This window comes from Chelon labrosus, assembly GCF_963514085.1.
Source record: "Chelon labrosus genome assembly, chromosome: 22".
NCBI classification, from domain to species: domain Eukaryota; kingdom Metazoa; phylum Chordata; class Actinopteri; order Mugiliformes; family Mugilidae; genus Chelon; species Chelon labrosus.
Genome location: NC_140355.1, coordinates 10,366,964 through 10,394,105, shown reverse-complemented (window position 1 = coordinate 10,394,105; position 27,142 = coordinate 10,366,964). Strand labels below are relative to the sequence as shown.

Below are 27,142 nucleotides of genomic sequence, written 5' to 3'. Positions count from 1 at the left end.
ACACAAAACAATAACAGGCAGTCGTACGAAATAAAAGGCAAATTACATTGTGTTGTGAAGTGCTATGAGGACAAAGATACTTAGGATAATAAATAAACATGACTTAGTTCATATTGGGGATACACTGGGGAGGGATGGGGGGGGTAAGCTTAGCTCGGATATACTCGATAAATGGTTTCCAGATTCGATCAAATTTATCAGAGGGGCCGTGTATTGTATGTCTCAGTTTCTCTAGCTTAAGGTGTTGCAACACCTCCCTCAGCCACTGAGACCAGCTCGGCGGCTGAGGAGACTTCCAATGGAGAAGGATCAGTCTTCTTGCTAGCAAAGTAACAAATTTTGTCACGTTGAGTTTGACTCCAATGAGATTCTTGTTCTTCTCTCCTGCTACACCAAAAATGGCTATCATTGGATCTGGCTCAACCACCATTTTGAAAACATCCGACAGTGTTCCAAAAATTGAGTTCCAATAGGTGGACAGTTTAGGACAATGCCAGAATGAGTGAGCTAGAGAAGCGGGTGATACTCTGCATCTGTCACAGGTAGAGTCTACCCCTGGGAACATTTTAGAGAGTTTAACTTTAGAGAAATGAAGGTGGTGCAGCACCCTGAACTGAATAAGGCCATGTCGAGCACAGATTGAGGCTGTGTGGATCCCCTCTAAGGCCTGTCTCCACTGCTCTGTGGCCACGGCCATCCCCAGGTCCCCCTCCCATGCAGATCTTAGAGTCTCCAAAGACGGATTCTGCAGATTGGACAGGAAATGATAAAGATAGGATATTGCACCCCGTCCCGAAGGATCAAAGGAAAACAGGGTTTCCATGGGCAACTCATCAGGCAGGTTGGGAAAAGAGGGAGTATTAGCTTTGATATAACTACGGACCTGGAGGAATCTGAAAAAATGGGATTGTGGTAAATTAAATTTATGCCTCAGTTGTTCAAAGGTAGGGAATATATTATCTATAAAGAGAGCCTTCATATTGACCACGCCACCCTGCATCCAAATGCCATAAGAGTCATCCATGATGGACGGAGAGAAGAGGTGGCTGGGATGAATAGGAGCAAGAAGAGAACCACTTTGCCATCCATAGTTTTTCCTAATTATGGACCATATTTTCAGAGACTGTATTACAATGGGATTGTTCCTGACATACTGTAATGATAGAGGCATTGGAGAAAACAAAAGGGCTGTCAAAGATGTCGGATAGCATGAGTTGTGTTCCATTTGTACCCAAATTGGGCTCTCTGCCTGCTTGTCAGAATGGGACCAAAAGGAGAGAGCATGAAGGTTACACGCCCAGTAATAAAGCTGGAAATTTGGGAGTCCCATTCCCCCACCCGGCTTCGACCTCTGCAAATATGCTTTGCACCCTACTCTTTTGCTGTCATTTAACTTTCTATTTTTTCTATTCATTTTTTCTATTTATTTTCTATTCATCCTCACATTCCCCTTAATTTTGCCTTAATTGTGTGAAACTTTATTCTTGAAAGTGGAGCCAAAAGATGGTAGTGGATTTCCAGAGGTCCAGGTCCCACCTGCAGCCCATAACCATCAACAGGGAGTGTGTAGAGGTGGTTCAGACCTATAAGAACCTGGGTCTACATCCAGATCACAAACTGGACTGGTTGGCAAACATAGACTCAGTATACAAAAGAGGTCAGAGCCGTCTTTATTTCCTCAGGAGGCTAAGATTGTTTAACATCTGCCAGAAGCTGCTGGACATGTTCTACCAGACTATTGTTACCAGTGCCCTCTTCTACGCTGTGGTGTGCTGGGGAGGCAGCACTAAGAAGAAGGGCTCCTCGCAGCTGGACGAACTGATACAGATTAGGAGTCCCTGACATCAGTGGCAGATGCAAGGACCTTGAACAAAATCCGGTCCAATATGAAAAATGTCCACCACCCTCTACACGACACAATAGCGAGGCAAAGAAACTAGTTCAGTGACAGGCTGTGGTCTCTGTCCTGCTCCACGGACAGGTTGAGGAGGTCGTTTGTCCCTCAGGACATAAGGCTTTACAAATATACTATATAACATTTTCACCTCACAATTTCCAAAAACCAACTAAACCAATATTATATATTTTGTTGTGGGATTATCCTGAATATTTTCAACAATGCTGAAACCTACAGGAAATTTAACCGATTAATCTTTGGTCCCGTCTTAATGGAGCCAGTGAGCCTCTTTGTATTTTTATTTTTTATTTTTATTTATTTATTTTTTTCATTTTCAAACTTTACTTGCATCTGTTTCATTGGCATTAAATGTCATATACCTGGATATACATGACTAAAGGTAATGTGAATATGAAAAGTTTAATACCATTACCTCTCAGTGCTGGAGAAGACATGACTCCTCGCTACTTTATTATTTTGATTGAGAAACCTACAAGGAAATCTGCATATTTTGCATTTGAAAGTCGGTTTTCTTTTGTAAAATAGCTGCTCTTATTTCAATCACATGCAATCAAAATGGCGACTTTGAACATTTTGTTAGCTGATTGCTGATTATGAAAGCTACAATTCTTCTTCCCAGAGAAGTCTGCGCTTTTATTCACAGTTTTACAAAGAGGCCCTGAAAGCAGCACGCCGAACACATCCCCGCCCCCTCCTCCGCCTGAAGCTCCGCTATCTTTAGCACTGTCGCGGATTACTGTGCGCAGTGTGGACAGAAGGACAGACGGCATCCTGAAGCTACCTGCTCGGCTTGTTGCTGTGTTTACTTCTGAGCCGACGCTCGCTGCTTGCAAAAAAAAAAAAAAAAAAAAAAAGAGAGAAAAATAAAACTAAACTGATGGGGGAATGACAGCAACAACCCGGTTCACCGTCCCCGAGAAGACCCAAGGATGCTGCTGCTCTCCAGCCCGCGGCGCGGACGCCAGCGCCGGGCCTCGCCGCTGCTGCTTCCGCCGCTGCTGCTGCTGGCCGCCTTGTTGCTCTGTGTCGACCCTGTCAGTGCTCGACCTGCAGGTAAATTCAACAATATTCACAAGAGCCGTCAAGTCTGCCATCACCCAAAGAGTTTTATTTCGTTCCTATTTTCGTACCTTCACTGAAGCACCTGTCACGAAAGAGCTCTTGACAGTGTGAACGGTGGAAGCGTTTTATCTGTTAGGATTTGTTTTAAAGTGGTCACATTTTATTGAAACACGTGTTATATTTTGCTTTTTCAATTGTAGTTTGTGGTTTTAGTTTTTAATGCAGCTTGCTGGTATGGGACGTCCCACGAGCTGTTAGTTTTGAACAGGTTAAGCAAGTGAGTCTGAGCGAGAAGAAGGAAAGACAATAGTGGAAAAAATTCCCTTCCTTGTCCGATCACTCAGTCCATTTCCTTGTGTGCAGACAGTCTTGTTTTCTCATTGCTTCAGTTCATCTGTCCTTGATGAAATAATAGCTTAGTGTGATTTTTCCTGTGGCCTAGTAGTTTATCTGAACAGGAGACACAATTTTTGGAATAGAAGAAAAGCAAACAACTACTTTTTGTGTGTACCGTATTTAAAAGGATACCTATAACAAACAAAACTTGAATCTATTAACTGATCTGTTCTTGTTTGTGTTACTTGGCGATCTAGTGATGGGTATGATTGATTATGTGTGTTTGAGGCTCTACACAGAGATGGTTGCTGTCGGGGAGATAATCTGCCCCTCTGCTTTTAACACAGGCAGTGAGCACCAACAGCTGGGACTCTCACATGTAATCTTTAGCCTTTATCTGAGGCGTGCACACGCTCACAGCTGTGTGTTCATGCTTTCAGAGGACAGAGCGATGACTTGCATTCATTTCACGGGGATTTACTAACCTTAATCTCCTACGTCCCCAATCCTAATTTACCCTAACACGATGACACGTGTTCATCTGAAATGTTTTACATCATGGGGACTCTGTTTTCGTTCCCTCAGCTGATTTATGTTCCCACAACATGAGTGATATTTGGACCACGCTCTGCTCGGCACTGACTCTTGTGAATTCATTCGGGGGATAATTTAGTGTTTTCCCAAACACAGACCCATCCAGACTGTCTTGAAGTTGCTCACTTCAAACTGTTCAAGTGTGAATGTCATGAAATCACAAAGGCGTGCGGTTTCAGTGGGCACAACAGGGAGGGTGGAGAAGCAGTGACGCGCTATCTGCCGTGCCTTTTCCATTTAGGGAAAATTTAAAAGTCTCATTTCCTCTCGCGTCTAAATTCGGACTATTCAGACATCGCTGTTACTTTGATGTTTGAGCTGTAACGATGCAAAGTTTGACACTAAAAGACTAATACGTTTTTCCTCGAGTGCAAGATGTGTACCAGCAAGACGGAGATTTGTGATGTTTGAGGATGCACCAACTGTGAAATTCAAATCAGTGTCTTTTATTAGTTTATTTGTCATATTTTCCCTTTGTATTGTTCCTCTTGTAACAGGGAAACCCTAACCCGTTCCAAAACGTAGCTGAACAAAGTCTCTCAGCCCTTCATCACTCTTACTTTTGAAGGAGCTGAAGTTCACCCGTACAAACGTATGAAACGATACCTTAAAATAACGTTCTTTCGCATGACAAAGACGCTATCGGTGTAAAATAACAGTTTCAAAGCCGTCTACACAACTACCTCCACAAATCTAAAGACTTAATAAATACATACATAAATCACATCGCTTGTGACCCAACAGATAAACACTGACCACCACTATCAGTGTCCGCATAATGGCAGATCGAGCTAAGGCAGCCAGTGAGGTGATTATCGACCGATACCAATAAATTACTGATAAATACCCTAACACGATGACACGTGTTCATCTGAAATGTTTTAGATCATGGGGACTCTGTTTTTGTTCCCTCAACTGATTTATGTTCCCACAACATGAGTGATATTTAGACCACGCTCCGCTCAGCACTGACTCCTGTGAATTCATTCGGGGGATAATTTAGTGTTTTCCCAAACACAGACCCATCCAGACGGTCTTCAACTTGCTCACTTCAAACTGTTCAAGTGTGAACGTCATGAAATCACAAAGGCGTGCGGTTTCAGTTGGCACGACAGGGAGGGTGGAGAAGCAGTGACGCGCCTGCCGTGCCTTTTCCATTTAGGGTAAATTTGAAAAGTCTCATTTCCTCTCGCGACTAAATTCGGTCTATTCAGGCATTGCTGTTACTTTGATGTTTGAGCTGTAACGATGCAAAGTTTGACACTAAAAGACTAAGAAGTTTTTCCGCGAGTGCAAGATGTGTACCAGCAAGACGGAGATTTGTGATGTTCGAGGATGCACCAACTGTGAAATTCAAATCAGTGTCTTTTTATTCGTTTATTTGTCATATTTTCCTTTTGTATCGTTCCTCTTGTGACAGGGAAACAAATCCTAACCCTAACCTGTTCCAAAACGTAGCTGAACAAAGTCTCTCAGCCCTTCATCACTCTTACTTTTGAAGGAGCTGAAGTTCACCCGTACAAACGTATGAAACAATACCTTAAAATAACGTTCTTTCGCATGACAAAGACGCTATCGGTGTAAAATAACAGTTTCAAAGCCGTCTACACAACTACCTCCACAAATCTAAAGACTTAATAAATACATACATAAATCACATCGCTTGTGACCCAACAGATAAACACTGACCACCACTATCAGTGTCAGCATAATGGCAGATTGAGCTAAGGCAGCCAGTGAGGTGATTATCGACCGATACCAATAAATTATCGATAAATCAATGCGTCCCCAGTTACATTGTGATAGTTTTGAAGCCAAAAAAATTGCATATCTGTCGTGACTTCAACCTGCTACCAAGGTAAAAAGGTTGAGACTCCAGGAATACTTGTCGCATAAAGAATCAAGGGCCCTGGTGAAAGCCACAAGCTGAAACGCGGTGGTCTAACAATGTTATTCCAACATACAACAGGTGGTACGTGGAAACCTTCAACTGCATTGCACGTGCTACAAGAGCAGACTTGAAAACTGATTTGCGTGAGGCCAAAATGTTTATATTTAAAATAATGAGCATGAGAACCATGTCTGATGCACAGGGAGACACCCCTACTCTGTAGCTTCCTGTTTTACAGCAGAAGAATATGTCTGGTTTCATTGGTAGTGAAATGATGTGAGGTTTTCAACATTACACCCCGTTACGTCTGAACTCGGCTTGTTCGTAACAACGTGTGACAGTGTGGCAGCATGTGGGCCATTGTTCGCGTAGGCTGTGTTGAATTCACGAGTCGAGTCAATATAACGCCTTTTATTTGCTCTAAAGTAAATGTGATTGCATAAATGCTGCTAAGCAGGAATTTTGTTGGAGTTATATCTGCATACAGAAGAGTCTGCCGTCTATAGAGCCGCATAGTAGAAGCACAGTGAGGCTGTGGCGCAGGGTTCAGGAAGATTTACCTGGGCTGTGAAAAAGTAATCAGGTGATTGATTCAAGGAACACTGACACATGTATAAATATGCCAGAAAGCTTTCACTGAACACTGAGATCTTGGGATGGAAGTAATCCAAAGTCTCCATTTAACCAATTGATTACATAAACTGCCCTTAGTCTGCTGGCCAAGATACAAAATTAATCACATTAACGAGCAGAATTTGTTGTATAATGCAAACTCAGTGGGGCGCATTCACTCAGCAGCAAAAGAAAATTGAATTTCAGCAACTCGCATTAGAAAACATCCATTTGCACCGCTCAGTGTTCTTATTGGGTCTGATCACTGTTGTGCTGCCACGTTTAAATGCCACAGTTGCTACTGATGTGATTATTATTCACAAAGCCTCTGCCTCCGGCCCCTCTTTCTTCCACCTTGATTAAGCTTTAACGATTCATATCCTCAATGGCACTCTCTCTCTCTTCACACACACACACACACACACACACACACAGCTACGGGCTTTCGTGTTTTTTTCAATCACCTATCGTGCCCTGCAGCAAAATTAGTCATCTGTGTCATAGTGGGTTTTGAGAGCAGTGAAAATCCAGGTGGAACGAATCGTGTACGCAGCCGGGGGACATAAAAGCCACCGAGTCAATGACTGGGTTCATACGTAATGACGGGAATCCTCACAGGACCGGAGATCTAATGGATCTGACGTATGAGCACACTGTGTCTACGCGTTTGTATGAAATAGAAAGAGCAGGTATGAGCTAAATGGTGTTTTTTTTTTTTTTCTATTTTCCACTGGGTTCAAGAAAAAAACTGGGTTTCAAATTCATGAGAGTCCAGATCTATTTATAGCAATAGTTCAGGAATGACAGGCGAGCTGGAATGAGGAACAAGGCAGTGATTAACTAACTGTAACTGACTGGAACGATGGAACGATTAAGTGTGGTTTCCTTTTCAACGTCACATTATGACTCTGTCACTCACTATGGTTACTATTCACACGGACACTAGTGCTCTTCTAATAACAGGAATTATAGACCAATCAGAACATAAATGTCTCATAAGACCACCTCAGTCATAAGAGACTGGTCCGGTCAGACGAAATTTTCAACCAGGTCGATAGTGGTGGTGTCAACTTTAGATAATTTGTTCAATGGTGTAATAGTGTAAACGCTTGCTCCGATTTTTTCTTTGTGGCGTGAACATCAGATGACGTGACAGGTTTCCAAGAGGGACAGAAACGTGGAGGTGGCAAAACCAAGAGTTGTTCGAACAAGTGCTAGAAAAGAAGAACGAAGCTGAAATTGATGTGGGCGGCAACGCTGAAAACGTGGGTTGAAGGAATTCTCTTGAAGGAATTCAGTTTTGACAATAAAGCTGGACGACAAAAAAAAAAATCCTTCGTTTCCTGTTTCTGACAGATTCGATCCTCCACAGAAACACTGCGCATGTCAGAAAAGTTCTGTTCTGCTTGATAATATCTTAATGGATTGGTCCATCTGAACTGTTAAGTAGGAATCTTTTCCTTTAAGAGTCATTAAGGTGGATATCGTGCAGGACTGTCGCATTGGAGCGCATTTGTTTTCACCAGTGTACCTAATGCTTTGTCATGTATATAGTGAACTCAGTGCTTCCAGGAAGCAAATGTAGGTTAAAGACAACAAGCACTCTGATTGCAAATGGGGTGGCTAGTGTGGTCTTTGAGGGGATATGGCGTTACTGAAAGAGAATGGGTAAGTGACTAACCCAACTGCGTGGTGGGTAACTCTGAAATTACGCAACAAACAGGAAAGGGTTACTAATACTATTGATCTGCCTCACTGTGGTCTTTGCTTTCGCAAACTGAATGTCTAAAAAAATTAGTGGTCAGCCGAGGCCTGCAGTGGCTTTTTCAAACCACCTCTCGCTTTATTTCCCTCTTGACCCGGCATTTGACTTCTTCATTTTAGAATATACTTTCGGTTACCTGCAGGAAATGAAATGACCACAATATCAGTCAACCTACAGGGCGCTTTCAGACGTTTGATCAAACCAGCGTCCGCACAGTTGAATGCACCTGACTACGCTCCTTCTGTGGTTTTTTTTTTTTTTCCCCTTCCTGTCCCGTCTTGTGTCAAAAAATTGTCAAGTAATCTAGTTTTTAATGTCAGCAGGTTTGCATGCACAGGTTTGCATTTGTGAAACCACATCGCCACATCCTTACCAAGAATGACAGCGCTCGATTTAACTCATTTAAATGGCAGTATTAATAATATCTGATGTCACTTGTTTCCAGTAACTTGGGTGTTTCTAGTTATTATAGAAGGTGCTCTCATTAAGTTTGCTAAAAGACACAGGATCTTTTATTTGCTACCTACACAGTGCCATCGTATTAATCTCTTTAACATTTGCTTTGTTTGCTGCAGGGTCTGCTCCTCTGCCCCACTCCAATAAAAATGACATAGTAATTGTCCCCTGTGTTATGGATTAGACTCATCACTGTCTGACATGACGTAATCTGTTGCACCAGAAAAGACAAATGGAAGACATATATATATGGAAAGAGAAAGATAAGGCAGATGGGACGTTAAGAATAAAACAAAGCCTTGCTCTACTTCATTCTTCTGCAAGCTTTCATTCCGTTAAGGAAGAAATTCTCCGAATCTTTTTTTTTTATTCACTTCCTTTTCACTTATATCTCTGTCTACTCACGTAACCACCAGTATATTTCCTGCCTCTGCCTTTTCAGTGTCTCTCTTTCTGTGAGTTTGCACATGTGTGTCAAACAGGTGCTCAGCCATGTCCCTTTTTCCACTGCAAATTTAACATGTCGGAGTCATTGCGTAAGATTATGGTGGGAAACTAACACCTACACTACTTTAGTGTAGAGAAACTGATAAGGTAGACAGTTTCCACAAATGTAGTATTTTAACCTTGACTGCGGTGTCTGTGACGTATTTTCCTGAAGCAGCCTTTTTGATTACATCGTCTGGCTGAGCAATTTTCTCTCTGAAAATGGTGACTCTAACGTCTGAAAAGGTCATCGAGGTCATGGTATTTCCTAAAAAAAGAAAGCTTAAACTAACCCTAAAACAAAGGCAATTACACTTGTTAAAGACTGAAACCTATACTTTGTTTCCAATGATTAATTTGCCTGAAATGAACATGGGTGACGAGGATGGTTGAGTCATCTAGACCAAGTATCACCAAGTTAGTACGGTGGAGCCTATGGCTGAGAGTTACTAATGTAACCTTGGTTCCGTGAAGGCACCGTCTCTCTCTCTTGGTCTAGCAAAATGAAATAGAAACTAGAAAAGTCAGAGCAAAACATGTGATGCTCCAGATAAAAAAACAGACAACCACCTGAAAACTGTTGAGACTGTTGAGATGAGACTTTTCTTTGTTTGAGGGCAGCGGCTTGAAAATGACCTATTTTGAATAAAAATAACTACAGGGTATTGCTTTTGGATGATCAATTTATATATATATGATCATATGAAAACAACCGTGGGTCAGTTAAGAAATATAAAAAAAAATAAAAAATTTGCAGCAAGCTCGCAAATGACATGTTTTGCGCAGGTGTTAAATAGCAAGACATTTACGTATTACATCTGCTAGTTTATAAATTATTTTTTATTACAGAAGACGTTTACTTTGTCTCATGGTTTGCATATTAATATTTAATCCAGTTCCTAGCAGCAGTCCCAGCTGATGCCAGAGCAAACAAACCACTACGAACAGGTTCTTCGGCATTTGTTTGTTTTCATCATTCGAGAGTGTGAGGAAGGGCGGATGAACAGGAGCACAGGAATACAGAACGCCACACACATGGACTCACTTCATCTTGGTCTAAATAAACGCTGTGGCCATATATCAAGTGGAGAGCACCAAGCAGAGCTCTTTAATGTTTCCACTTGATTTGGAGTGTTTGGCTTACTTCCTGTCTGCTATCAGAGGGTCAGGAAATGCACACAATGGGAGCGCATGACCCTCCTGGCTTACCCATTTCCTTCTTCCTCTCACTCTCTAGATTGTGTTTTTGTATCTGTTGAACCGCTCCATGGCATAATGAAATCGTGCACTTGCATATATGCGGTGAGTGTAGGTGTAGGTGTTTAGCGGGCCGCGTGAGAATGCCTCTGTTTGCCTCTCATTTCTTCCTGGCACTGGCAAAGCTGCTGCTGAGTACACAGCCTGGCAACAGCAGCAGCAGATGGTTAGTAAAGTCATATTTCACTCGTTCCAAGGACTCATTTCTGAATCGCATCATATTTTCTTTTCACCTCCTCTGTCTTAGCTTGAGACCAAACGTCCTGATGTACTGCAGGAAATCTGTTATTTTTTCCCCCCTCCCGTTTCTTTCTGTCTCTTGCCTCCCTTCTTTTGTCCCCTTAATTGAGCTCTCTAATTAGAGACAACACTGCGTGGGAGGCATGCTGATGCAAGGCCCCCACTTGTGGCGACTTGAAATTTGCTTCTGTGACCCATTTGTTATGGCGGTAAATAGGTTTGAGCTGCTTTGTTGTAGGCTGATCGTGATGGACGTCTTAATTTGTTAAGATGTGACGGCCTTGGGAACGCAACTCGTGCAAATAGACAGAACACAGGGAAACTAAGAAGACATCACTATATTAAGAAGCATTCAGAAGAGGTTCTGCCATTATTGAAAAAACAGATACAGAAATGTGCTAGTAACACAGACTAGATATTGATTCAGATGGCTCTTGAACTGCAGTGTGCTGTCATGGCCACCTTATTCAGGCGTGTGTACAAAAGTGCCAGTATGTGTACTGGAGTCCTTACATCCACCAAAAGCATTGTCTAACAAAAAGCTTTTAACCTGCTGATGAATGCAGTTTCTATTTGACTACCGATCCTCCCTCATTTTATCTTACTCGGCTTCTTTTGTGTCTCCGCTGCCAGCGTCACACTTTCATAACGGAGCACACAAAGTAGGTGTGTGTCTGCGTGAGTGTTTGTGTATGCATGGGTGCTTTTGTGTGGAGACTTATTGTCTGACTAGTGATCCAGTACCTCAGTTTAAGAAACACTGCTTAGGCTTCATGAACCTTTGCATCGTAGAGCAACTGTTAGCATGGCTAAAATATATTTTTCGCAGTAGATCTGTCTGATCTGTTTAAAATAAGGATCGTATTGCGTGATTCCCAGCTCCAGTGACGTGCACATCCATGGTCACGTCCGACATAGTTCTTTTTAAATTAGTTAATCCTCACAATGAGATGAGGTCAAATCATTTTGGACAGGAATGGGTTGTTTGATCTGTGGCATGAATCCAGCTGCTTGCACCTGACCTAGGCTTTACACAGCTCTTGATCAAAGAGCCATAAATAAATGGGCGATGGAATAATTTGACTCGAGGGAAGGGCGAGGATAATTAGAGAGGATGGACAACCAGAGGCAGCTAATGAAAAGAGGACTTTTTTTTTATTCTTAGAAAAGGCAGCATGTTTTAGAAGAAACGTGAAGAGTCATGTGTCTTACACCTTAGCTTGCTATCATAGATGAACTTTTAAGGAGAATTTTGGTATAGTGCATGGACCTAGTGCGCATCTTTTAATTTAATAATCTTTGTGTATTTATTTAATTAACAAACCGGTTTTGCCTCCCTTATGCCAACCCTGTCTCTCACAACAAGGCAGGACAGCTGGTAATATTACAGCTGTACAATTGACCCCTTTTTTGTCCTTCTGATTTGCCTCCTGACGACCAACCATAGGGTTTTTACCCTATTTTTACCCCTACTTCCTATATTACTGTTGCTATGTTCGATAGCAACACTGGAGTCTATTACCATAAGAAAAACATTGAAAACCTGTATTAACAGAGTCTAGAGGTAATGTGGAGGCAGGACAGCAAACGTTAGCATCTGTGCTAATGTTAGACTTTAATGCTCGACTTGACAAACGGTTGTAGTCCTCTATTTGGTGGTCTAACAAATGATTAAATAGACATTAGACTAGCTTGAGGGGAAAACAACACCACTTTTGAATGGGTGAGTTGAGTGAAAAACTAGTTTTGCGGCAATTGCACACAACAGACCTAATTCATTTTGCTCAATCCATGACGTGACAAACTGCCAGCACTCCATGTAAAGTACCACAAAGACAGAACAAGCTAGCTCTAGTGACGTTTAATCAAGGTAGGTTAAAGGGCATCAATCAGACAAAGGCTTGATATCTGCGCGGGGGAAAAAAGGGAAATGAAAAGGAAGGTATGTATCTTGACAGAAAGCAGAAGCAGAAAAAAACTGAATGATAAATGAGGGGGACCGGGTGCATGTTACGCTCACAGGGATATGTTATAAATAAGCATGTGAAGGAGGTGTTACTGTTCCATGGGAACAGGAAGAGACGGAGCGTGACCTAAAACAACTAGCGTCAATCAGAGACACTCTGGGATGCTCAGGGAGTTGTCTACCTGCATGTCAGTCTTGAGGCAGGTGATTCATACCACTTAGTTAAATATTTGGTTTTCTGCTCATAGATTAATAAAAGATTCACTGTTAGGCACAAGCACGCAAATTAAAATGAACCCTCGCGGTCTGCCAACGCTTACTTTTTGGTTTTTCTGTATCTTTTTGTTGCAAACACTTCAGAAGACAAAACAAAGTTCTCAGATTACACATGCGTCGCTGCCCTGCTCACACCCTGAGGCAAGCCTGTCAGTGACATAAGTTGATGTGGGCATGTGTACCCATCTGGCAGTTATGTAATAGTGATGTGTAGACTTATTCAGTGCGTCATGTCTTTGTATCCGTTTTGTTATCTACAAAGTAGCCTATGGCAAAATCTTTAATATGTCCAACTGTTTTACATCCGACTGCTATCGCATCAGCAACGCTCCTCTGAGACAAAAGACCCCTGAACAGCCAGCTAACCTGCACCTACTGTCACCTACATGAACGGCTAACAAGAGGTCAATGCTGCCATAAAATGGTATCGGATGTGGTTGTGTGGAGCTGTTTTACAAATGGGAGGACATGAGTACAGTATCAGATCAATAGCTGATATTTGTCTGTGAAGGTTCTCAGTCATCCAGGTCAAGGTATATCCAAAAAGCAAAGCAAAAAAACAAAGTCTTGTTGGGTTTCTTGAAGACGTTTTGCCCCTTATCCAACTGAAGCACCCTTTTGGATGAGGGGCGAAACCCAACAAGCCTTTGTTTTAGCTTTGTTTTTTGGATACCCCAATACTGGCGTCGGTGAATTCCTTGTATTGTGTAACTTTGCTATCAAAATGTACAGTCCCTTTTCAGCCCAGCAGTAACTAAACTATACAAAGAAATCCATGTCTTAAAACAAGTTGCAGTATGGATCCATAAAAATGTACGTAGCCACGGATGGCGATTAAAGACAGAACAAAGAGTGTCTGCAAAAGACGCGATGAAATTAAAAAGTAGAGCAACAAAGACAAACAGACAGAGGCTGTATTCATACACATACTCTATCTGTACATCAACTACATACTCCACATGTAGTTAATCCACTTACTTTAAGTGCAACATTATAAGAAAACAGCCACATGGCAAAGATAAATCATGTAGAATGTATTCCCTCTCTTGTTTGCTAGCTCACATCTTTCCTATCATTGCAGTCCTAATATTGCAGGCTTTGTTGCTATAGAGGTCCTTCAGATTTCTCCTACAGTGATCTCCTGTCCTATAATTATCTCTGCTAATCTCTGCTTTTTTTTTTTACTAAGAAATAGTCCCTCTTAGTACCTCAAGGCAGTCTGAGTATAGATTAATGGTTAGATCAATATCTCTTTTTTTATATAAAACCCATCTGTTGTATCTATGACGTGCTGTGACTTATTTTCACGGCAATGATATGTCATCTTGACTTTTTATGCCACAAAACCATCCTCTCCATATCTTATATCACCTCCCGTCTCCTACGCCTGCATCGACCCCCGCGGTGCTGTTCACCTTTAGCCGGCCCGCTGTGCTGCACTGCCGGACTCATTATCCGCTCTGAGTGCAACCCAGTTCTCCACTTGGCCTCTTCTACCAAACCCACTGCCTCTTTTGTGCATCTGGCAACCTGTGTGCGTGTTTCTATCCTTATTTAGCTCCGTCAAACCTGCAGTAATCAGGTCAAATGATTATCTAACCTGATTGTGAAAGAAACAGCTGCAGATCACTCTTTACTTTGGTTTGACCTGATTTGGATTGCCAAACAGGTGGAGCCCGCCGCATTACAAATTGCAGAAACCGTTCGAAATGCCTGTCTGAGTTTTATATATTCTTTCCAGTAAACTTGAAGTGAAAACAAATCCTAAAACCTTTGTCAGCATGATGTAACTCTGACGTCAGCTTTTTTCTAGGGCAGCTGTTTTATTTCTGAACTAAGACAAATTGTGCCAGTCATAAAGGCAAAGCATACTGTACTCTGAACATTTACTTATTATTATCACATGAGTGTGGTTGACCGTTGTTTTTTCTTTCTCTTGCACACAGCTCACAGTAGGTGCCCTCGTATAGACTGTGTCAAGCAGGGACGCGAATACTGCGAGCCCGGCTCTACCCGCTGTGGTCCATGTCGCCCCCAACTGCAGGAGAATGAGGAGGGGCGTTGTGTGATGCCTCAACAAAGTGGTATGAACAAAAATATATTTCTTTCACGTGTACCCTCACACATGGCTCTGCACTCACAACTCTCACAAGTCTGCATTTTTAGCACATCACAGCTGAAACGTTTGGGCAGGACCCTTCCTGAGATTTTCCTTCATTCACACTCAAATCGTTAAACCTTACAGTTCTAACAGCCCAAATGTAATTATTATGTCTATTTGAACTGGAGCAGAAACATTTAGTTGTCCATATACAAAGCGAGTCACTCGTCACCCATCGTTTTGTAGCTGACAGTTGGTCACTAGTGGGCGTTCCAGGCTCTGGTGTCCTAGGTAACATGCTTGCATTTTTCCCACCCCAAATGCTGAAACAAGTAACCTGCTTTAAACTGTGACAATGCACCCAGTTCTTTTTAGATCCCATGCAGGTCTAGAACTATTTAAGACTTAACAGATCAAAGCCGTACATTATGGGTCACCAGGAAGTAGCCTCATCTAGCCGTCAACACTGCCGTTCCATCTGGGTTTTACCGACTTTCCATGTGGTGGATTTGGTGGTAGCAGCCAACGTTATAGACGTGTTTTCTATACGTTAGATGTTTGTAGAGCTCCATGTTTGTGTCAAATGTCAAACAACAGTTTCAGTCCCCACCATTACTCTGCGCCTCAAAGCCGACAAACCAAGGGTTTTTCCGCCTATCGTCACTACACCACAGTGGATTTCATTAACATTCCAGGGTCTCTTGTCGCCGCATCGCCGCTCGCCTCTTCCTGAGTTTACACCCCTTTAATCATGCATGCCACTCTTTTAGCAAACATGCGCCGATACGTTTTACGATCGGTGTGTTTGCAGAAAAGACGAAGCCTGACGAGAGTAAATTGGGGTTTGACAAATCACTGGGCTGAGCTTATTCCGATTACACCCTCAGTTCCAGTCAGCTAACCTGCGTAAGGTTTAAAAGACGTCTCTAACTATTCCTGCTCCCTGGTCGTACACAACTTACTACTGACTCGCTCGCTGTTATTCTTTCTCACTTCCTACATTATCTCTTTGTCAGTGGCTCTTTTCTCGCCAGTTGTGGTCATCGCTCTCCCTCCTTCTTTGCCGCCCATTTATCTGACCCGTTGTGTTTTTAATCCGCCTCTGCCCCTGCTGTGGCTGCAACACACATACACACATCGCCCCCGCACTGAAGGCCTTAATCACTGAGATGACATGCATCTCCCTCTCTCACTCGCTCTCTGTTGCCCTTCTTCTCCATCACTGGATCTAATATCTTTCAATGAAAAAGCCAAAATAAATCACATTTGTATGATTTCCATGATATTGCACTGCTGGCACGCATATCATGTTTCAAGAAGGCACTACTGAAACTCAAGAGGGAAAAGAAAACATCTTGTGTATATTCAAGTGTCCATGTTTGTGTGTTTTTATGTCACATGTGGGTTCCACTGCAGGATTAATAATTTAGATGTTTTTTTTGCGGCAGAACAGGATCCAGTAAAAACCTGGCTCAAATCATCAGCGACAGCATCGTAAACATGATTAGAAGATGAGTGTTAGAATGTATTGAAAGAGAAAGGAGAGTTTTGTTATTTGTATTTCAATGTTCAGGAGTATATTTACATCTGTGTCTATGCTATGTTGTACATGCACGTGGATGTGGTGTTAGGAATCTGGCGCATCGTAGTCCTTTAAGCTCCCAGCGGTTATATAAACCGCTGAGAGACTACAGAACGCTCTCCTTTTCACAGCGAACAGACAGGCAAATACACAAAATGTTGAAACGGCCCGATGAAATGTTCATTTTTTCTCAACGGATCTCTTCTGCAAGTTTGTGGTTTATTTGGTTTGTCAGGAGCGGTGCGCTGCTCTTGATGTGTCAAAACACAATAAAGAGCTGCAGTCTAGCTTCTGCCTGGGTAGTCTGACAACGTTACTGACCGCAAATTGCACATCCAAAGATCAAATGTGATTGCTACGTTTTCAGACCTGTGCGACCTATTTGCTGATCTGAAAGTTTGAGTATGCCTGATAAAGCATGAAAAATACTGAAATGATTTTGCTCTTCAGTAGAATAACCTCAGTGATATGAGAAAGCACACTTTCAAAGTTGAGGCCCCGACATGATGCCGTATTAGTGCTTTGTATATTTGACTCTCGTCCTGGTCGCTGTCCGCTGCCACTTGGTGGCTTTGTCAAAAATTGTGGAACAACCAGAAATGTAAGCTACTCTTGTCTGCGTTTGTACTATCACTGGCCCTTTATCTTTGGTCCTGGAGCGGAAGAGACTGGACAAAAAACTTTGTTCTTCTCATGGGCAAGCTAAACGTTCAGCCAATCACCTTTCAATTGTTGGCTCTGTCGGTTTGTTGGACAACTGAACGTGGGGGCTTTGGACCAGCTCATTTGAATTCCCTTAATAGGTTGAATTCCCATAGTCCTTCACTTGGCGTAGACAAGGAGATTAGCAGCAATAAACTGGCCTTTAATCACATCGATAGGAACTTCTAGTATTTTCTATCAACTTTCGAAGCTGTGATATTATGGAAGTACGGTATATCGGGAAAAATGCACACTTCAGCTCCTCACCTCATACCAACAAGGACTCTATTTTGTTTCTTTCTTCCTTCTGTGGTGGCCTGAAATCACTTGCATTAGCTTTAAAAACCCACAAGCAGTATGTGAGCCTCGCTGCTCTGAGGCTGGTTTACTCCTGACTAACACAACATTGTATTAGCCTCTACACTGCTCGACACTTAATGGGGCTGTCAGCTAATCAGATATCAGGGCCTTGGTTGATCACATTTTTTCTAGGCTTTTAGAGCACTATCTGCATGAGTGCATTTATCGACAGTGGCACAAAAATAAATTTAAATTGAGTTATTCATTAGCCAAATTGTACGGCTAATGTAGTACTCTCTCTCTCTCCCCTGATATGCCATGGTTCATGTTCTCATTGTGGGTGTGATTTTCCATTCCAGTCACTGTAGTCACAACACACCTCTTACTGTAATCTATTCCTGCTGGCCTGTAATGGTGCAGGAGTTCGAGTTTGAAGAGTTATACGCTATTTGTTGTCTGATGTTTGGCATAGTCCGCCCAGCGTGGATGAACACGCACAGTAGGTGAACAAGTGAGGCCGACAGCACTGTTTATTGTGAGCAGGAGCTGCCTGTGTTTGACATGGAGGCGTGTACTGCCATTGGTAAACACACATTATGCCCTATAGCCATGTTCCGTCTTCAGAAGGAACACAAACAGACGTGTATGCATTCTTTATATGCTGCCATATTGCGTATGCACTAATGGCAGGGCTGTCTCCATTAGGGTATTTTTACAGAGTTTCTCTTTGTCTCCTATCATAGGTCTCTCTATCTTTCATTCATGCAGCCCCACATACACACTATATTGCCAAAAGTATTGACTCACCCATCCAAATACAGGAATACGGGTGTTCCAGTCATTTTCATGGTCACAGGTGTATAAAATCAAGCACCCTCTACAAACATTTGTGAAAGAACGGGGCGCTCTCAGGAGCGTGGTACTGTGATAGGATGCCACTTGTGCAACGAGTCTAGTGGTGAACTTTCCTCGCTACTAAATATACCACAGTAAACTGTCAGTGGTATTATAACAAAGTGGAAGCGATTGGGAACGACAGCGACTCAGTCACGAACTGGCAGGCCACGTAAAATGACAGAGCGGGGTCAGCAGATGCTGAGGCACAACTTTCTGCAGAGTCAATCGCTACAGACCTCCAAACTTCATGTGTCCTTCAGATTAGCTCAAGAACAGTGCGTAGAGAGCTTCATGGAATGGGTTTCCATGGCCGAGCAGCTGCATCCAAGCCATACATCACCAAGTGCAATGCAAAGCGTCGGATGCAGTGGTGTAAAGCAGGCCGCCACTGGACTGGAGTGACGAATGACGCTTCTCCATCTGGCAATCTGATGGACAAATCTAGTTTGGCGGTTGCCAGGAGACCAGTACTTGTCTGACTGCATAGTGCCAAGTGTGAAGTTTGGTGGAGGGTGGATTATGGTGTGGGGTTGTTTTTCAGGAGCTGTGCTTGGCCCCTTAGTTCCATTGAAAGGAACTCTGAATGCTTCAGAAAGATATTTTGGACAATTCCACGCTCCCAACTTTTTGGCAACAGTTTGGGGATGACTCCTTCCTGTTCCAACATGACTGCGCACTGGTGCACAAAGCAAGGTCCATAAAGACACGGATGAGCGATTTTGGTGTGGAAGAACTTGACTGGCCTGCACAGAGTCCTGACCTAGAAGACCTTTGGGATGAATTAGAGCCAAGACTGGGAGCCAGGCCTTCACGTCCAACATCTGGAAGAATGGTCAATAATTCCCATAAACGCACTCCTAAACCTTGTGGAAAGTCTTCCCAGAAGAGTTGAAGCTGTTATAGCTGCAAAGGGTGGGCCAATGTCATACTAAACCCTATGGATTGAGAATGGGATGTCACTTAAATTCATATGAGTGTAAAGGCAGATGAGCGAATACTTTTGGCAATACAGTGTAACTAGAAAGGACCCTAGCAAAAAGACCCAAACATGCTGACAGCTGTTAAAGCGACACACTATTCCACTTTGTAAAAACAACCAGTGAAATAGCTCCAGTGTAACATGCAGTGACAGTAATGTAGTGTTAACAGTGTGAATACTTAAATATTTTTTTTATTTTGTAAATCATTGGTTGACGTTTCTAAGCTGCCCACTGACCTAATTTCTAAAACAAAAGTAATGAATTTAAAAAAAAAAAAAAAAAAAGGTTTATTGCAGGCCTTTTTGTCTTCTGCATGAAAGACACTGGCCTTTTTATTGGGTTAAAATATTGCTGGTCAGATTTCTTGTATTGACTCAAAGCTGTGCTCTGAGCTGGGACTGACTTTTTATAGCAGGTGGGGAAGGGACACCGTCTATCCAACTTGACGATTTCATTGGCAGGATGACATTTTTACCTTGCACCCATCCCTCGTCTAATAACAGACAACCTTATAAAGTAAATACCAGTCTCTGATTACACTGTGACCTTTTTAGTCCCTTTCCTGTATCTTAACAGCGTGGTGGACTCAGACCTATAGTTTCAGTCTACTTTTTTTATGCATACATTAAACTAACCACTAGATGGCAGCAGGACACACTGAGTATACATCCTTAATCTGCAGGAGAGGGAGACACTGAGCTCAGTTTGTCCTTGTCTTTCTGAGCATGGTGACATATCAAAGTAGGTTTAATAGTTTGGAATAAACTGAATATTTTGTTGATCGGTTCATTTATATAATAATGTTGATATAACGGTTTAATCAAAGACGGATGATTTTAGTCTGATTCTTTCATCTGATGTGTTCTGGTCAGTAGAAAGAGCAATTTATCATTTGTCTCGTCATCACTTAATAGCTTTAAGTTAATGCAGCCCTTTTTATTGTTTTTTTATAATTTTTTGGGGGGGGGTTCCCTTTGGTTCAGAATACCACAAGACCCTTTCAGTATAATTTATACAGTAAAAAGCAGTGATGCTCTTTAGGGGTCAGTTATTTTAGTGTTAGGATATACTGCATAATCGCTAAAGAAGACATTTGGATATTTCTACATAAAGATAAGACAACAGGTTGGCTAATCTGATTTATCTGGGTTTTTTTAAAAAGCGGAAGGGGGAAGGAAAGGAAGTGTGCGGACACGTGTGGTCTGGGGGAGGAAGAACTGTGAATGGTTTTTAAGTGGGAAAAGAAAACAGCACAGATGTGTGCGACCTACAATCGCTGTCGAGGTGTTTAGTGTTTGTTTGTTGTCCTCAGCTGCCCCCTGGGTGCTCTCAAGAGGTTATGGGTCATTATCAAGCCAGTGACAAAACTCTCCTATACGAGGAGAGGTGTGCGTGCTTAGCGAGTGTGTGACAATCCACACACTCGCCACTTTTATCAGCTCAGGCCCGTAGGCAGGATCCTGAGTCTTTCCCTTACAAATAATCATCTAGTTTCAGGCATTTTTTTTTTAAAAAAAACATTTTGCAGCAGATTCTCCTCTGAAATCTAAACCCGCCTGCGTTGCCACTTGCTCCTGGCGAGCACACAGGCACAGTTGGTGCTCGCAACCACCTGCAAAGTACAGATGGTGCATCCCGCCTCCACAGACACCTGCTATGGAGCGCACTAAATGGCCATTAGTGGAGGGGGGTAAGAACATAACAAAGCAGCCAGTGAAAGTGCTGGCATGTCATATCATACACATTAGCTCGGCCAGATGGCCAGCCTTCTGGAGTGAAAGTGACACTGTAATCATTAATGTAATAACACATTTGTTTAGGCAGGATTACTGGCGCTGGTCTTTTATTTTTTATTTATTTATTTTTTTTAACATGGATATCACACAAAACAACTGTTCATATCCTGGCCCAAGATGCTGCACGGTGATGATATCATTCTGATGTCTTATCAGTGTTCTGTTTGTGCAACCACCTTCGCTTTTTTTGCACTTTCTCTATCCTCAAGTGTTCTCCTCGCGAGGCTCACTAGATATGTGTTCAGATACCTTTCATTTGATATTTGAAGGAAACTTTATAGAGGGAAATAACACTTTGATGACCTCCATTAGCTGTGAGCTATGGGATCTATTGTGACTGTAGCAAGTGAAGGCCGGTGAAGCCAAGGTTTGGCTGATTGCTCCTGCCCCCTGCGGTGCTTCCTCCCCTGGCCACACACACACTATCGTCCCCGGTCGCCCCGGAGACCTCGGCTGCCCTGCAGGAATGTGGCTCGCTGTCTGGCCTGAAGGGCTTGTTAACAGTTTAGTATTGTCTGCTGCATTTTTTTTTTAACCAGTCCTCCAAACAAACAACTCACACGGGCACACTCCCCGCCCGTCACTTCATAGAGAAGATCCTGAAAACACATGTAAATTCACGTATGCACGCCTAAACCTTATGCACGTCCGTCTCCCCTGTGCACACAACAGCAGTTACTCAGAGGAGCTTTAGTTGTATGTGAACAAGGCAAGGAAAGGCTACATTATTTGCTATTAAAGTCCCTAACTCTCAGGATGTTTGTTACAGCTTCACACTGGGAGTTTCTTTGTGTTCTGTTAAAACCAATTTAATTTCTTGAATTAAAGTTTGTACCTTGTCTGTCCTACAGGCAGGGTGACGCCGTACGCCAGCCCGGAAGAAGAAATCGACCTAATTCACTCCTTCATCGAAAAACAACAAGTGTCAGAGATCAAATCGCAAAAACAACAGTCCACATTTTTTGGTAAGAAACCTGCAATGGAAAAAAATAGTTTCCTGTTTTGAAAAGGTGTGTGTTCTGTTTGTGTCTTAAGACTTGCAATTGCAGAGACTGAGAGATATCAGATATTGTGTTTTTTTTACTGTGACCTTTGATTTTACCTTCTACACTCATTATCTTTTTTAGCTGCCATCACCTCCCAAACAAACACCTCCAAACAACCGCAGAAGAGCCAGGTTAGACTTTCAGATGGAGCCCCGCAAAACACCACGAAAACCCCCGACACACCGACCCCGCAGCCCAGGGCCACTGGAGATGAGGACCGAGCCGGTTCTATATCTGGGTCCGCACCCAAGAATGACAGCATTTTTGTCAGTGAGTGTGATTTCATGTCCCTAACACACAGCTGTGATCAGAGACCTGACGCTTGCAGCAGTTTAAAGGGGTTTTCTTTTTATGCACCTGCTGCTTATCTGCTCAAATTCAAGTTTGTGGTGCACAATATAGGTTGTGTTGTCAGTCTTACATCCTGTCTCCCCAACGATTTTAGCACTTTTCTGTGTATACCAAAGTTTATTTTGGGTTATCTTCTCTGTGTCACTCTACAGTTATCATCTCGGTGTGTGTGGCGTTGGGCACTGTGGCAGTGGTCCTGGCTTCTGTCTGTTACATCAAGTAAGTATGAGCACACTAAATCCTACAAAATGCACAGGAAGTCTGGGTTTTGTGGTTTTGCTGTTGAGTGAAGTGGAAGATTTCATAGAAACTTCCTTAAAAACAACACACACACACACACACACCGATCAGCCACAACGTTAAAACCTCTGACAAGAGAAGGGGATTCTGCTGGGAAACTTTTGGGCCTGGCATTTGTGTGGATGTCATGTGCCAGCCACCTAGACCAGACCAGGCACACCCACCCCATAAAAATGACACTCCTCGATGGCAGCAGCCATCCCCAGCAGGATGCAGCCTGACACAGGCACGTACACAAAAGGAGTTGTTTAGTAACAACTCAAAAACATGAAAAAAGGCACAACTTGTTGACCTGGCCTCCAAATTCACTAGATCCCAAACTGATCAAGTATCTGTGGGATGATCCACAGAGGCCCCTCCCCTCAACCCATAGGACCCAAAGGCCCCCCACTAACAACATTCTGTTGCCAGACACCACAGGACACCCTCAGAAGGTCCATGTCCATTCTCTGATGAGTCACAACTGTTTTGGAGACACAAGGGAGACCTACACAATATTAGGAAGGTGGCTTTAATGTTATGGCTGATCGGTGCATTTCCAGTGCAATGATCTGGTACCAACAGATAACAATATATGAGACTATATTATGTGTTCATGAGTAATTGCATTGTAAAATAGTTCAATATTATTTGTAATATTATTTATCTAAAAACAGAACTCACGTTTGCTCTGTTTAGCTTCCAGGTAATTTTTTTTTTTTTATTTTAATAATTTTGTTCTCTTAAATTCTCATCGAAGTACGTCCAGAGTTTGTAATGTTTGATGTGATTGGAAAGTTGTGAGATTCAAGTTGGAGCGTGCATCACATTGTTTATCAACTAGTGATAGCGACTAGTTGCACAGTATTTATATCATTTTATTCACACTGATTTCTCTTCACTTGCTCACTTGCCAAGAATCTATCTCACACATCACATCACATGAATTTCCCTTTAATTAAAAAAAAAAAAAAAAATGCGATGCACAAGAACTTGTTGAAAATGGCCTTAAAACCAAGACCAGCTTCATTTTGCAGGTTCAGGTATCATGAGCTGCCAGCTTACATCTAAGTATGTTTTAATAGCAGAAGCAGGAAACAGCCCTGTGTGCTGCAGGAGACTCAGATTCATGATATGTCCTACAGGTTGCAGAAAGAGTCGCGTCTTGCTGAGAAGGTGGATTACCCTGCTTTCGGAGGGGCAGGCGTACCTCCTGCTCCAGGCAATGGCACTTCGGTAAGGGGATTTCTTTCTCTGCCTAGCTGCTATTGATAGAACTTCATTTGTTTCAATTTCTCGCTTCTTCTTCTTCCGCAGTAACCACAAGTAGTAAAGTTGTGCACCACGGCTTCTGTTTTTTTTTTTTTTTTTTTAAATGAGTCTCACACACACACACTTCCTCCTGTTTTGTCCACAGATGGGAGACAAGACTCTGGCCCAAAGTGCTCAAATGTATCACTATCAACATCAAAAACAGCAGATGCTCTCAATGGGGAAGTACGTTTTAGTTCTTTTTTTCCTTCTCTGTTACTCCATCCCTTAACCCATATTGTCATCTATGATATGTTCATGTAGATATTTCAAACCACATCCTCTGACCTTGTCAACTCTCTGCCTTATCTATAACATCTATTTTTCTGCAGTCACAAACCTGAACAGAAAGTCACTGATAGCGAGGTCACGTCAGATGAAGAAGAAGTGGGAGGAGACTTCACAGTATACGAGTGTCCCGGACTTGCCCCGGTGGGTAGATGCATACATTTGTATAGCTATCTTTGTGAGGACATTCACTAATATAATGCATTCACTTGCCACTTAGCCTGTTCTTAAGCATCAACCCAACTAAATGCCAAACCCCAATCCTAATCCTAAACCTTAATCTAACCGTACACCCTAAAACCAAACCAAGATTTGAATCCAATGATCTTAAATCCATCTGGTTCTCATGAAGATAGCAAGTACATACACACACACAAGCATCCACAAACAGCCGTTATATAAGTTTACAACTGATAATCAATTTTCTATTTTTCTCTAACAGACTGGCGAGATGGAAGTGAAGAACCCTCTGTTTGATGACTCGACCACGCATTATGAGACGAATCCCAAGTGAATGCTGAGCACTTAACATATGCACACATAAACACACACACACACACACACACGAACAAACACACACATATGCATACAGAGGCACACAGGCCACTTCTCTGGTAGAAACCTCTCGATCTCACACATGCATGTGTAAGAAACTGAGGATCCCGGCAGAGGAGGAGGTGATAAATATGATTGTCTTCATGTCCGCCCTTTACTCTTTCCGCCCCGTGCGGCTTTTAATACTACAAAATGTACGTTGGGTTCCTTGTTAATTTATTCCTCTCACTGTTTTGGAGCAACCACTGTCTTTTAACGTATCGAGTCCTGTTAGAAATTTTTCCCGTAGGTGTTGTCATGCTCTAAGTTAAGATTTCCTCCTCCCGACGCTGTTAATTTCCAACATATTTCGCAGCTATTTCCAAAGAATACCACGGCAGAAATATGTAAGATGCAAACTTAAGTGACCTCCCTTGATTTGTCATGCAAACTAGCGGCTAACCCTCATTCCTAACAGGAAACCTTTAGTATTCAGCGACACCTCTGTAAAAACGCCCCGACACGCCCTGGTTTAGCACTGGAAGTGTTACCACTGATGTTGCACGTTTTATTTTTTGTCATATAAGCTGCACATTAAGGTTTTAAGATAATAGATATATATAAAATATATAGATATATATATATATGAAAACGAAGTACTCGATGATGTCTGTTGCATGGTTTGACTGTACTGTGTTTGAATCATGGCAACGCTTTGATGAATTCTTCTGCCTCCTGCATGCATGCATCCTGTTGCAGCAGGAGGAATGTACAGTGAAAGTGACTTCTGAGCACTTGAACGAAAAACGAATAGATGGCTTATGCTGATTGATGTGCAGGTGGCAAATATGATTATCTTGTATTGGCCCTCTTTCCTCTCTGTCCTCTCATCGGTCCCGGTTTAACCCTGTGCTGCAAAATGTACATAAAAAGAGTGATGGTGTTCACTTTTTATAGATATTTGTACATGCAGACTAAAGATTGGAATTAAAAACTTTTTACCACATGTAAAAAACATCCTGTGGAGCCTTTTGTTGTCGTGCTTGTGTATTGTACATTTAATGTTTTCATTTGGTAGTCATAGAGGAGAAGATAACAGGAAACGGGGGAGAAAGATGCAAGATGCAGATATCGCTGTTGCGAGACTCTAAAGTTTCACGTTTGGCATCTTAAAATCAGAATATCGCGGGACAGAACGCGTTCGACATCTTTAAGTGTGCATAAAAATAACATTGATCGATGTTGTAGTCTTCAAGGAGTAGCAGTGCAAGGACTCAGTAGAAGCCGATTCTACACCCACAGAAGTTTATTTCACATTCAGGTGAAGAGACAAACTCTCTAAAGTATAAAACGAATAAAATACTAGAATTAGGTTACATTTAAAATGGAGTGTGTGATCAACCAAGTTTAAATACCTTATTACTTCAAATGTAGAGCTCAAACAAGCTGTGTTCATCATTTACAGTAAATTTCATGATACCATCAAAGTGAAGAGAATTAACAGACACTTGAAATGGCAATACTTGGCAAAGACACAGACCTTGGTTGTAATATCTTATCCTCAACCACTGGGTAATTCTGCAGATTATTTGACAAACAGAAGAGAACCTGAAAGATAAACATACACCCAATATTGCTGAATTAACCAGACAAACGCCTGTGTCGATAAGATTCGATTGCACCTTTCGTTCGCCTTGCAGTGTGACACATTTAGTGCCGCCCGCCCGCCTGCCTGCTACAAGCTGTCGCTGCCTTTCTGTCTGGTTTTTCGGTGATACCATTTGATCTTGCTTTACCTTCAGGACGCAAATGACTACACCCAGAAAGTGTGCATGGTGTGGAGTGGGGGCTACGGGGGCAGAGAGACAGCTTGCACATACCTCTGTGTGGTTTTATTTTGTGTATGTGGCTGTATGAGCGTGTGTGCTCGGAAGGGGATGGGTCAGTGTCCTCTCCCCATTCAGCCACATGCCAAGGGCCATTAAAAGCTCTTTGTTCTGGTGGACAGTGGGAGGAAGGTAGTCATTGGCCCTCGGATGAAAACCTGGGTGGGTGTAGGGTCTGCGATGGTGGGGGTCAAAGGCAGGGCCGTTAGGAAGAAAATCAAAAAGCCATC

At 42.5% G+C, this 27,142-nt stretch overlaps 1 protein-coding gene across 1 annotated transcript; it reads left to right on the top strand.

Annotated features, from left to right (window-relative positions):
• The first annotated feature begins 2,664 nt into the window (after window positions 1-2,664).
• On the top strand, window positions 2,665-27,054 carry npdc1a (neural proliferation, differentiation and control, 1a). Its single transcript, XM_084571856.1, has 9 exons — window positions 2,665-2,971; window positions 14,806-14,943; window positions 22,069-22,182; window positions 22,345-22,533; window positions 22,767-22,833; window positions 24,039-24,129; window positions 24,311-24,390; window positions 24,537-24,636; window positions 24,935-27,054. Exons 1-9 carry the CDS (start codon window positions 2,848-2,850, stop codon window positions 25,004-25,006), a joined length of 975 nt encoding a protein of 324 aa, XP_084427982.1. The 5' UTR covers window positions 2,665-2,847; the 3' UTR covers window positions 25,007-27,054.
• Window positions 27,055-27,142: the final 88 nt, after the last annotated feature.

Coding starts and splice junctions, on each gene's coding strand:
- npdc1a (XM_084571856.1), top strand. CDS start 2,848: ATGCTGCTGCTCTCCAGCCCGCGGCGCGGACGCCAGCGCCGGGCCTCG. Junction 22,534..22,766: donor GAATGACAGCATTTTTGTCA/GTGAGTGTGATT, acceptor GTCACTCTACAG/TTATCATCTCGGTGTGTGTG. Junction 24,637..24,934: donor AGTGTCCCGGACTTGCCCCG/GTGGGTAGATGC, acceptor TTTCTCTAACAG/ACTGGCGAGATGGAAGTGAA.